Source organism: Denticeps clupeoides, unplaced genomic scaffold (genome assembly GCF_900700375.1).
Source record: "Denticeps clupeoides unplaced genomic scaffold, fDenClu1.1, whole genome shotgun sequence".
Taxonomy (NCBI): Eukaryota; Metazoa; Chordata; class Actinopteri; order Clupeiformes; family Denticipitidae; genus Denticeps; species Denticeps clupeoides.
In genome coordinates this window covers 98,598-112,417 of record NW_021629754.1, presented here as the reverse complement: position 1 = coordinate 112,417, position 13,820 = coordinate 98,598, and the positions used below count along the sequence as shown (strand labels likewise).

At 41.5% G+C, this 13,820-nt stretch overlaps 1 protein-coding gene across 1 annotated transcript in view; it reads right to left on the bottom strand.

Annotated features, from left to right (window-relative positions):
• Nucleotides 1-2,524: 2,524 nt before the first annotated feature.
• Nucleotides 2,525-13,820, bottom strand: part of LOC114773375 (low-density lipoprotein receptor-related protein 1B-like) — a gene marked incomplete at its 3' end in the record, with an annotated part of 83,373 nt that continues 72,077 nt past the window's right edge. The window contains exons 3-4 of the mRNA XM_028965827.1: nt 2,706-2,843; nt 2,525-2,644 (exon numbers count right to left, since the gene is read on the bottom strand). Coding sequence (XP_028821660.1) covers nt 2,525-2,644; nt 2,706-2,843 — 258 coding nt within the window. The remainder of the gene's footprint in view (nt 2,645-2,705; nt 2,844-13,820) is intronic.

Genomic DNA, 13,820 nt, shown 5'->3' with positions numbered 1-13,820 from the left:
CGTCGAGTCAGACGTCCCATTCAGTGCATATAAAAGTGCTTATATAAGCAAATGTTAAAAAACCTTTTGTGTAACACCAAGTCAGAGGTAATTAATTTATCAATTAATGTGGATCTAAATTGACTTAAACTTTTTTTTTTTTGGGGGGTTCCAGGAAGACTCAGCATTTAGTTTACAGGGGCCCTGCAATAGGATGTTAAAGAGGGGAGGCATGTTGCTGTCTGATCAATGCTCAGCAGCAGAGGCAGAATTTATAGCCCCGGCATTCTCTGCTTAATTAGCTATATCTCAGAACAAACAAACGGAGGAGTGAGAAAATGTTTCTTAATGTTTCCTAACATCTGAGGAGAACGTTGCGTGATCCATCACTGGGGTTTGGCAACAGCAACTCACTTAATCTCTCATCCTGACATCTTCGCTCACTCGCTGTCGCTCCGACCACTATAACAGTCTCCCAGCGTACCATTTAAAGTGGCTTGATGTGTCCCTGTGTTTGTGAGTGTGGGTGTGTGTGTGTGTGTGAGAGCAGATCAGAAAGTCTGAATCAGAATTCATACAAATTGTGGATTAGACAAAACGATTGCACCATTTATTCCTTGGTTTTGTTGTTCTGAGTAGCATTGATTGACACATGAAGTAGAAGAAAGTGCCTCCTGCTGTGAGGACTTCTGTGATAGATAAAAACAAACATTATTTAATAAAAATAAGTAAAAAAGCTTTAATTAGAATTTACAGAGATTGTGCATATTTGCATGTGAATTCCTCAGTGTCATTATAATTACACTGCTTTCATACACTGCTTTTTGGCCTGCAATGAATCTTAGGTATGCATTTTGCACGTTTATGTTTTTTAAAATTACTGTTTTGTCCCAGATTTCAGCCATAAAAGTTTTGTTGGTCAATGTGGACATTTAGATTAATTATGCTCCATAAATAGACATAATTTCTGTTCAAGCTACCCTTAGGGGATATCATCATGGTGCTATGTAAGGCACTGCGTGTGGGCAGTGTTTGCGAATATCATATTTATAAGTTAGCCAATCAAAATACCATGAAAATCCATGACAATCGATCTTCACGTTTGGTTTAGTACCAGACATGGTCTTGAGATGTCTACAACAGAGATCAGGACTCCATAAAACCCAAGAAACAGCACTCAGACGTTGATTCCATGTTGAAGTGGAAACTTTGTTTGTTTCAGTTCCAGGCAATCGGCAATCGCCTATCGCCAATTTTCAGTTGTTCATTTTCTGTTTTTTTTTTCGGCCCTTTTTGGACTTTTTTGTTCCTTAATATGCCTCGCTTCTGTGTCTCCTTTCCCTGTGAGCCCAGAGTCGTGACATCATACAAAAAGTGACATTAATGAACTTTCCCTTTGCACCATGAAAATTGTCCTTCCACAAATAACAGTTGGGAATTTACTACTCAAATATTCCTGTAGCATGTACATCCTATGAAAAGTGTGAGCAGAAATCTGATGATGATAGTAACAAATTTGCATTAGTTAAACTTAGCTATGCTAAAAAAAATAATAACCTCAGCACCTACCTCACAGAAAGCCAACAACAGATAAAAAAGAAAGATTAAATAACTTACTACTTTTCCAAAAGCAGAAATGTTTATGCCATGACTAGTGATCTTTACATGTTGACATCAGCATGTCATTTGGATGTGGCTACAATCATTTCCTTTTCACTGATTAGTAAGATTCTATATGTTTTTGGGACAACATATTGCAACCCGTATGCATACTGGGTATACGGGGACCCGTTCAGTAACTGGGCATGCTGGCACCGTACAGACGCTGACGATTTACTGCTTAATGCTTTCTATTTTGCCAGGCAATATGAACATTCAGATGAAGGACATGCTTGTCCAGGTTGCAATGCCACATTTCCTATCCCAGCGTCTGCCAAAACAATGCATCTATAAATTAAAAAAGCTGAAGCTGTCAGAATACATCAAATAAAATAAATGAAATAAATGCTACTGCCCTGTGCAAAAATAATAGCAAGCAAATCTGCTGAATATTATGGGTCAAAAATGCAATTGGGAGACTTAAGGAAATAAATGTTTTTTTCCTATTACTAAGAATTCTTAACTATAATTGTTCAAAAATAAGTCATATCATGCCATGAAACTTTAACATAGTGATGCAATAGAACTTTTTTGTACGCTGTTCACACTATTAGGGATTTAACGTTCATCCAACTGGAGGGCCGAGGCAATGGCGACCACCCAAGCTGATATTATTCGCACTGACATACCACGGTCGCGTGCCTGGCTTTCAGCAAGGGTTCGTATCAAAGGGCATGGCTCCCACAGCCTGACCGGAGTCCCTGGTATTGCGCAGGTGGTTGCATGTGCACCTCCAGTCCACCAAAGGTCACGCTGTTGGTGCCGCATAGTCAGCCAGCCACAGTTAATGGGCACCCACCCAGAACCACATGCTAAGTCGTCATTGTCCTATCGGCCAGGCCAGAAGGCTGCTCCTGCGGCTTATGCTGCAGAGAACAACACTAACCTGTGTCCAACACTGCACCTGCTGCTCTTACACTGCTCCCAGACGGCTGTCGCTGTGGCAACTTGTGGAACGTTCCAGCATTTTCCCGGTCCAAGTCTGCAGCCCCTGACTGTGCAATTCCTTTTTGCAGCACATAGAAATTTTAACAGCAGCGGCAGATTTTGCTGAACCTTTTTCATACCTCTACAGTGCACTCCTTCGTCAAAACCATCCGGACAGTCTTTTGCCCCGTTGCAAAGCTTGTTGAAGTGGATGCATTTCCTCGTTCCAATGCACTGTATGTGATTAAGCGGACATCGGACTCTCACTTCTTCAGGACCTGTAAAACAGATAATCGTGTCACACTTCTTTACCTGGGCAAGAAAATGGCCATATTTATACAATTTTGACTGAGTAAGAGGACAATATCTCACCATCATGTCACTGTCAATCATCTAATTAAATGTAATATTGTATTTTTTGCAAAAATAAGTTTATAAGATACCTTCTCCTTGAGCATCTCATAAGGCGGTTTTAAAGAAGCATACATGTGCCAAGAGTTGTAACATACTAGACAACTGATCTCTCAGTTTCGAACCTAGACAGAAACATCAGTCAGCATGTCATTCTGTTTCTACTGTTTCACTGAGCAGTAGCCTCTGTTGACGATGCCTCATTGGTTCATTGATTCTGCTCAAAACTGGTGGAAACACAGGATGGTTCAAACAATCCACTTCAAGGAATCCGTTCTCTGGTGAAACGTCCATAATTACAGAATGCAAATGAATTTATTTACGGGCACGCAATATTCATAACCTGCTGAATCCAGATGCAGAGCCCATCTCATGGGAGATCATGCAAACACACCGACACACACACACACACACACACACACACACGCACAGACAATGCCTGTGCCAGGATTCAAACTGACAATCTTAAAGGTGTTAGTCCATGATGCTAACTGCCATAACTGCATGTGACCCACTCAATTATTTTTATTATAAATAATTATAATAATAACCACCAGGCATCAATAGTACATTCAAACATGTCAGCATGAAAAAAATCAAAATAAAGTCAGTGACAAACGGCAGCGTTCCACTGCAACGCCAACGGTGTCCTGCTGTCCAGGCGACGTGACGGGTTATGGGAACAGCCCTCATCAGTTAACGGCAGCAGCATCAAAGATGCAGTGAGGTTGGACAGAACCCCCCACCCCACCCCACCCCCATCCCCGCCCACACCTCCTTAACAAAGCGAACTGCAATATATTTCAGTTGTGCTGACACGCACAGTCCACGCGTTTCCAATTACATCTGCAAGACCGGGAGCTGCTGAAAATGCATCAGTGACCTCAGTGCAACCATGATAAGTTAATAATAATAATAATAATAATATTAAAAGGGAAGTGATATTTGCTGCAGTGTTAGGCTACACCTACACCTCAGAAATCCAATAATGCTGAAGACCTTGCAATTATACACCTTTTTATTGTTTATCAGATGCTGGCTTGAATTTCTAATATTTCTAATAAGTTCTGATTTCTGCTCTGTTATTTTAACACATAAATTGATAAGCAAGCTTTTCACATCACAGAACAAACCAAGAAAAATAGATGCTTTTTTTTTTTTGCAAATGTGTTTATAGTTGATGCCATTGTTCCTCACGCTCAACAGATGTTCAGCAGCACACTACATGACAGAAAGAAAGTGCAAGCGTGTGTGTGTGTGTGTGTGTGTGTGTGTGTGTGTGTGTGAGGAAAAACTTTGCGCCTGTTTAAAGATTCATGAGGCGCGCAGGTGACCCTCATCGGCTAAGCAGCCATGAGAGCACATAAAACACGTGTGAGCGGACCGTCCACCGCCACGACACCAGTATCAATTACTTTAACTGCAACGCAGCCACTTAGTTGCTGATTTACTAGCCACGTGACGGGGCCTGCAACAAATCTCCGGCGCTCCGCGGGCCTTAACGGGGACGCGCGGAAACATCCCAATGTGGACTTATCCGCCGCCTTTCACTTAAACTTCACGAGGTAAAACGATGGCACGATTAAAGCGGCCATTAAATCGCAGCCTGTCATCTTTGCCACCCTTAAAGCGCTGGCTGATTGGGCCAAAGCAGATCAATCTGCGTTGAGACAACAACGATGAGGCTGTTTATAATGACAGAGCGTTTTCTTTGCATCTGCCACCATCCCTAAGGAGGTCGGGCGGTTAAAACCGATCAATTGGAAATGGTATTAACACCACACGCTCATATTTCATACGTGATCAATGATTTCATGTTCACGTGCTGTTTGTTCCAGCAAACAGTGGAACTAAATGGCGATTTCATTTCTGAGGATTTCATTTCTTGCTTCAAATATGTTTATTTTGGTGACACAAATTTTAAGGGATCTGATTTACACATCATTCCATATAAATGCACTTTAGCCTAAACAGAAATTACATTGCAATCAAACCAAACGTATTCATTTATTTCAATTTGGCTTGACAGAACAAATTAAGAGCTTGTATTTGTGTAAACTTAATTTAGATATAAAATTTGGACTTATTCTTTTTCGCAGAAAAAGAAATTACCATCTTGCACTGTAATTACTGTAATTACTGTACTGTACAATTACTGTAATCACACGCTGTTTTCCATTCCTCAGCGTATTCTCTAATTCCCTCAAATACTTTCTCTCCGTTCTTTGCTATTAGTAGCTTCAGGAAAGATTAGTTTTTGCATATTTGGTGCAAACTGTCATAGGAAAAAAATAATAAGACAACCCTACTTAATGACACTAAATTTCTAGTAAAAATTTACTCTAGAACTGGTGCTATAAAACATACTTAGAACACACCTTATTTACATTTACAGTATTTATCAGATGCCCTTATCCAGAGCAACTTACAGTTACAGGGGACAGTCCCCCTGGAGCAACTTAGGGTTAAGTGTCTTGCTCAGGGACACAATGGTAGTAAGCGGGATTTGAACCCGGGTCTTCTGGTTCATAGGCGAGTGTCTTACCCACTAGGCTACAACCACCCCTCTTTACATGTTTTCAAATTACAATGCCAGCAGTTTCTATTTAATGTTGATGCATATGATGCATTTGTGTCCATAACTGAGTCTAATATTCCACAGGCTCATTATGTCTAGTTAACATAGTAACCCCCCCTCCCCCCAGCCTACCCCACGCCCTGACATCACATATCACCATCCCAATAAAACAAGCCTTGTCATTTACATCATTACATTTACAGCATTTATCAGACGCCCTTATCCAGAGCGACTTACAATCAGTAGTTACAAGGACAGTCTCCCAGGAGCAATTTAGGGTTAAGTGTCTTGCTCAGGGACACAATGGTAGTAAGTGGGATTCGAACCCGGGTCTTCTGGTTCATAGGCGAGTGTGTTACCCACTAGGCTACTACCACCCAGGCAACTTCCCCTGAATCATTTACACATCGCAAAGTGATCGAGGTCTAATTTAATCAGACGAGGGAGAGGAATGAATATTCAGCAGGCAGCTCGTGTCCCATGCACCCGCACGCAGATGGTCTCTGTACAGCTGAGGGATGATGGGAGATGATTCAGCCAGACACCGCAGTCCGCGACACCTTCTTTTAAAATGGAAGAAATTGTATATTTAAGCAACAGGGACATAAATGCAGGGGAGAACAGGGGAGAACTGCCATACCTCTAAAGCAATATCTTACACTCAGTAAAGCTATAATATGCATTATTGCCAGAATCCGGTCTGGAAGGGGCTACTCCGGATCCGGAGTTCGGATCGTAGCTTTGTGTTGGTCCTGAGTCATTATGTTTCCTGATTGCTTTCACCTCTGCCTGCATGTATAAAGCTGCCCTGTTCGGGTCGTTGTTTGGTGATGTTTCCCCTGTCCTGTTCACCATCTAATAAATCCACTGTAACGTGACATCATGCGTATGTGTCCTCCTTCCTCGCCATGTCCAGCCAGCATGACAATTATGCCTATACACACTAATACCTTGATGGAATTAGGTTTGAAAATTGTGAGTTTCAGGGTGGTAGTAGCTTAATGGGTAACACACTCGCCTATGAACCAGAAGACCCAGGTTCAAATCCCACTTACTACCATTGTGTCCCTGAGCAAGACACTTAACCCTGAGTATCTCCAGGGGGGGACTGTCCCTGTAACTACTGATTGTAAGTCGTTCTGGATAAGGGTGACTGATAAATGCTGCAAAATGTAAATGTTTTGACTTTTGGCTTTCAGATCACTGAGAAGAAATGATCAAATTTGAATATTTGAAAACCTAATGTTTCTTTGTAAGATGTATATATGCAAAAGGGAGGTTAAATGTACCCAGCACATCTGAAATGAAGCCCATTGAGATTTTCATGAAACAAAGGTGCAGCAATTAAAGTTCAAAAGTTCTCCCCTGCATGAATTTCAAGGAAAGCCTCGGTTCTCTGCTGTCCTGCCTATTGTTAATGTGGCCTTCGAGAAAAATGCTAATATGGACCTTCAATTAAGCACTGCAGTAGGCGATATCTTCCACACAAGGGTCTACAAAAAGAAAAGAAAAATCAAATGTTTTACAGCGAGCAGGGGGCATATCAATGAGAGCAAAGTGTCTGGCACATAAAAAAATAAATGCTCTCAAAATATCACTGGTTTTCGCCTATTCATAAAGTTAAATGAACAGAGGCCCTGGCTCTGTCTCTCCAATCTCTGTCACATCTCTGCATATTACTTTTAATTAAAGAAAGCGTGATGATATTTACCCACGTTCAGAGACGCGAACGAGGAGAATTCTGATGGGACCTGCTAATCCCCCTGTTATCTGCAATGAAAGGCATCTGGGTGAAATTTCAGCTGCGGCGTTCGTTCTGATTATCACTTTAATCAGAGCTGAGCACTGGGTATGAGAAATATATACTGGGTCCTTCTCAGTCAAGCTAATGATCAGAGCGAGACATCTCACATCCTCTCTAGCAGACCCCATGTGCTCTCTCTGTAATGATTTTAGCCACAATAGGCCACAGTTATTGAATATCAAATGCATAAACATACATACATGTATACATACACACACACACACACACACACACACACACATACACAAAGCCATGACCAAAAGTGAATGACACAAATTCTGTTGTTTTTAAAGTTTGCTGCTTCGGTTTTTATTCTGACAATTTGAATATAATCCAGAATGTTTTCCACTGCATTTCCACTGCACTTCAGACCTGCCAAAATAGGACCTCGTAAACACAGGTGAGAGTGTTCCTCTGATAACCATGGCAGTCATCATCGTGTTGCATAAAAGATGCTTCACCGGCAAGGATATCACTTAGAAGATTGCACCTAAATCAACCATTTATCATATTACAGTGATACAAAGTGAGTGATTGTCACATGTGATACACAGCAGCACAGCACATGGTGCACACAGTGATATTTGTCTTCTGCATTTAACCCATCACCCTGAGTGAACAGTGGGCAGCCATGACAGGCGCCCGGGGAGCAGTGTGTGGGGACGGTGCTTTGCTCAGTGGCACCTCAGTGGCACCTTGGCGGATCGGGAATTCTGATTACGGGGCCGCTAGGCCACCACTTCCCCTCGAAAACTTCAAGGAGAGAGATTCAAAAGTTGTGAAGAAGGCTTCATGGTGTCCAAGAAAGTCCAGCAAGCGCCAGGACCGTCTCCTAAAGATGATTCGGCTGTGGGATCGGGGTGCCACCAGTGCAGAGCTTGCTCAGGAATGCCAGCAGGCAGGTGTGAGTGCATCTGCACCCACAGTGAGGCAAAAACTTTTGGAGGATGGCCTGGTGTCAAGAAGGGCAGCAAAGAAGCCACTTCTCTCCAAGAAACACATCAAAGACTGATTGAGGACTGGGGTGAACTCCTGCAGAGAGTAAATTCTGCAAAAAGGACTGGGGTGAAGTCACTGTCTCTGATGAATACCCTTTCTAATTGTTTAGGGCATCTGGAAAAATGGTGGCGGGGGACAAACAAAAACCCACAAATTCTGACAAACTCCAAGCCCTGATTATGGAGGAATGGGTCGCCATCAGTCAGGATTTGGCCCAGAGGTTGATTGAGAGCATGCCAGGGAGAATTGCAGAGGTCTTGAAAAAAAGGCAAACACTGCAAATATTGACTGCATTCACTTGATGTAATTGTCAATAAAGGCCTTATAAAATGTTTGTAATTATACTTCAATACACCACAGAAACAACTGACAAAAAGATCCAAAAACACTGAAACAGCCAAATGTATACACATACACGCACACACACACACACACACACACACACATATATATATAAAGGAAGTATAGACAGTTGTTGCTTCAAGTCTCAGAAAATGTTTCAAGTCTCAGATGTCAGAAAATATCCATTGATGCTTGCAGATTGTCACGTCTGCGCCGACTCTGCCCCCCTCTCCCTCCACTGAGTAGGAGCAATGTCTGTGTTTCTGGCCTGTCAGTAATACAGTTGACTAGGGGTGTTAGAAAATATCGATACGGCAAAATATCGCGATATTTTACATGGTGATATTTGGTATCGAAACAGGGACATCAAATCTCAATATTTTGGATACATATTTCCTCAGGGTGGTGCTGCTGAGCGTTTTCTTTAGTGAGATCAGCAGAGATGAGAATCAGTGTTCGACTACGACCTCCACTCCTGTAGGTGGCGCTGTACAGCTGGGTACTTTGAATTACTGCTTGGCGTTTCAGGCAGAGTGAAACCGCAAAACATGACAGACTGATCACAGCATATTGTATTTAAGCTCTGTTTTTTTAATTTTCAGTGAACTATTGAAGTATGTACAGTATCACAATATATCGCGATATAGTTGCATCGTGACCTGTGTATCGTGATATATATATCATATCGTGAGATCCTTGCCAATATACACCCCTACAGTTGACACATCAAAGTATGTATGCAGCCCCAGAGCCAACCCCCCCCCTGGATGATGACCCTGGATGGCTTAATGATCCCGCATGGGCTCCAGGACCCTGGTGTGGATCAAGTGGTTATTGAAAGTTTTGCTCTAGAATCAATGCTGATCCAGAAGTGATCATTGGTGATCCAATAGTAAAAAACCTTTCCAACGATTTACTTTGTTTATAAATAAAGTGGAATTTTTCCATTTAAAATCAATCATAACAATGTTTATCTGATTATCGATGCATGGAAAATGCATCAGGCCTAGGACCCAAAATCCTGTCTCCTGTGCTCTTACTTTCCCTAAATAGGCTGTGATGCATCCGTGGATAATTGTCCTGTTCTAAATGATTATTAGGACAAACACAATTGGCAGCGTTCCTGCACGCTTATCTAACATATAAGCCCTAGTGAATCAACATCATTTGGTAATGATATAAAGGCTCACAAAACAGGATTTAGTCAAGATACAGAGCCACAAACATGAACACACACTTCCCAGAACAACTTTGATATTCACTATATCTTAAATGGCTTTCCACTTCTGTCATTATTACAGCGTGACTGCAGCAGTTTGGCTATCTCAGCACAGCAGGTTCTGGGGAAGTTACACAGCTCATGTGTAACTTACAAAATCGAATGCCTCTTTGTTTTACATTTGCTAGCTTACGTTGACGCTCTTGGCCAAAATGTGACAAAGGTGTGACCCACAATTTGGAGTTTTTGGTCTTCCACATGCACCCCGGAGCTCATGTTGCCATTTTTGTTTAGTTTTTAGTCCTCTTGATTAGTTTTTGTCCTCTTCAGAAGGACAAAATCTGTCTGTTTGCTCCTACTGAATCGGCGAATCGGAAAACCTGTGTCATTCATGCTTAGCTCCAAATGTGAGAGCAACTTCCTGCGGGCCTGGCTAGTCACACACTGACTGCCACTGCGCTCTTAACTCACACAATATACATGCAGTATACAGGCATGCAGAAGGGGTCAATGTCTGAAAACACCCATGCATTATGAAAGGTGTGGTCGGGACAGCGCTTTGGTCAATAAAAGGGGATTGCTGGCTCTGCGTCAACCCATGAATTCTAACAAGGCTCCGTTGCCCGAGCCGCCATTCTCGCCGAAGCCTTCCATGCATTCCGTCCAGGATAATTTTCTGTTTACTGAAACATGCCACAGTCTGGTCCACTGAGCAGATACTTAAGCTTGCAGCACATACCGCCAGTACTGGCAGGATTAGAAATGTCTGTGATAGCTGCCGGTGATTTACGAATTACATATTATGACCAAATAGCTTTTTTCCCTTTATCTATTTATACATTGCACTGAGAGAACTGGTGGAAGAAAAAAAAAACTCAGACACACGCACACACACACACACACACACACACACAGCCTCAAGCTCACTGTACTATTCACTTCCCTACATTGACCATGTACTCACACTAAATCACAGTATGGATTTAATTAAAGTCGTTCATCATCACATAGTAATATAATCAACATCAGATGAAATGGGCCTGTCACTATAGCAGATCGGACCCATATTCCAAAGTACAGACTGTTAATACATCAAATTCTAAAGCATTCACTGTACAATAACACGTCCATACATCACCCTCGGCACCCAGCTGAGGGAGACCGGGCTCAGACACGCTTACACCTCACGCAAGTTGAGCACTGCACCGCCATCGCCAGACTGCATCCGTGCCCTCTTTATTGCTATAGCTATTATTTCTATAAATCCTTCTTTTTCAGTGCCATATTGCTATTAATACTTTGCACATTAATTAACATCCCGATTGCACTTCCAGCAATTAAACAATTACAATGTAATATACACATGGCTAGATGGGGATTCTCTGAAAATGATTTGCTAATTGTCGGAATGCAATTAACATGCTATTTACAAAAGCATCAGCACATGTTCTTTTCCCTGCGAACAGAAGCCAAAAGCAGGGGACATATTTTACTGCATTGTTTTGAAGCCTGCCAGTCCATTACTGAGGGGACAGATATACTGCTTAGCTGAATAACCCCTGGCTCCTGTCCAATCCAATAAACCTCGGGACCACGCGCACCGCCTACTCTGCATGGAGAACTGTGGCCGATCGTTCGGCAGATCCGCGGTGGCGCATCATTCTCCCTGCCCTTCCTTCCAGTTACGCTGGTATTTCAGGGATTGTGGTGAAGTTTGCTTTTCTGGAAGACGTCTTTCTGCACAATTTAAACGGTTTACATTTCAACACAAGAGTTAGTTCTATTTGGAAGCAGTAAAAGCTTTCATTTGATTTTTCAAACTGGACACGAGCACGGCACTACGTGCTGAGTTGTGTGAGTGTGTGCAAAGACATACATAAACAGATAAAACAATGAAGAGCTGCTTAGTAGTTATTGGTTTCAAGAAGAACTGAAACTAACTAAGCTCTTAAGCACAAAACTTTCTCATTATAGATTATTCAAACCCACACCCGTCATTAAAGATTTCATTCATTCCTTTTTTATCAATTTATGTTAATCCTTTGACCTTGTCCTTTTGATGCCTTTGACCTTGTATTAGCAAACAAGCCCCATGCTTAATGCATACTGCTGCACATAGTGCCAGTGTAAAAATAGTGCCCTATACCTTGATTTCACCGAAAAAGTCATCCTTCCACTTGAAAGAAATATCCAACCACAGCCCTTTCCATTGCAAACAGTCCTGCCATCCGCACCTCCCATGTCAGGCTTCCATGTGCTTTCCTCATCCCCAAGAGTCAAAGCACAGAATGTACCAGCATAAAGTTCTTTGAAATCTCAGCAGGGGGCTAATGTAGACTTTAGTAGTTTGATGCTGCGCGATGGCACCATGACAGGGAGCTTGTCACGTTCTGAAATTTGCTCTTTCAATGGGCTACAGGTGACAAGTGCGTGATTTTTAGCTGCATACAAAACCAAAGCTGGGAGGATAAGATGAAAAGAACAGTCAGATTGAGAGAGTGGAAGCGAAAGACACACCGTCGAAGCTAATCCACTTCTGTCTGCGTTAAAAAAATCTTCGTACGGGGGTCTGCACATCACGCTCACTAATGATGGTGTGTTGACAGTGTTTGCATGGTTGTCTATGGGGCACCTGATTTTCCCATTTGCACTTAAACGCTTTTTTGAGTCCTTTGTATTATCATCTCACTTTCAGCACAGAACATCATTAAGGAGGCTGAAATAATGCAAAATGTCAGAGCGCTACACTTTGTTGAGTGCCGGTGTCAACAACACGGAAAGTGCAATTTGCTTTTACCTTGTAAAATTGAAAGCGTGACGGAAAGCTACACTACACAGTTGCTCACTGTGTACACCGTTCACTTTTCGTTTTTCACGGAATTCACCAAAATAGGAAAAATGTACCTCTGACTAAAAAGTGCTTCTGTCCCAGTAATGTTAAGTTAATGTTTAAATGTGTGGGTATAAAAATGTTATAATGTTTTTTTTAATAATTCTGACTTATATGATTTGCACTTTTAAATAGTATTTGTTGGGAAGATGATAACGTCACTACTGCCTACAACCATTGCACATTATTGTAAATACACTGATAAAATGTGACCAGCTCTCATTCTTGCAAGAGTGGGCCTCATTCATAATTTGTAAACCTATTTGTTTTACATTTTGCCATTCACAAACATTTTTTTAAAGTTCTTTAAATGCTATTCAAAAAGGGACATGGGCTTTGACTGCGTTTGACTGCGGTGGCTGGACACGTGTCAGCATAAATCCAGTTGGAATTGCTAGATAAGCTTCCTGGTATAACTGAATATACCAGATATTTTTTCTCTGTACAGCAAAAAGTGGTTTATAATTGAACAATAAATAATAGATCTTTGTGTTTGATGTACACCAAGTGTACATCTTCATGTAACTGTTTCATGTACTGAAATACAGCCATGAATGTGTTTGAGTGAACACAGACATTCATGAATTTTGTGACTTAAATCTTTGAAAACCTGCCTCAAAGAGTTTGTGATGACTGACCATGATCTCTGGCTGAATAAATTTGACTTTGAAAGAAGAAGAATGGAGACTGCACAGATTGATGAGTATGTATTGCTAGGGTACTTCATGCATAATCCTGTTGAGATGATTGAGATGACGGGTATTGGGCTTGAAGTGTTATAGCCATTTCTAGCTTGTATGATTTTTAAATAATTAGTTTATGTTATCTATGTGGAAGAGTGACATAATGATTTAATGTAATGATTTTACATCATTAAACCTCTATGCTGTTTCTTGGCTTGAAGGTGTGTTGATGTTAGTGTGTTTGATGTTTGCCCAGAAATTTAAAGCACCAAGCTCACCATTATCCAATGACGGATCTACATTACATTATATAGCTCACATTTTATACA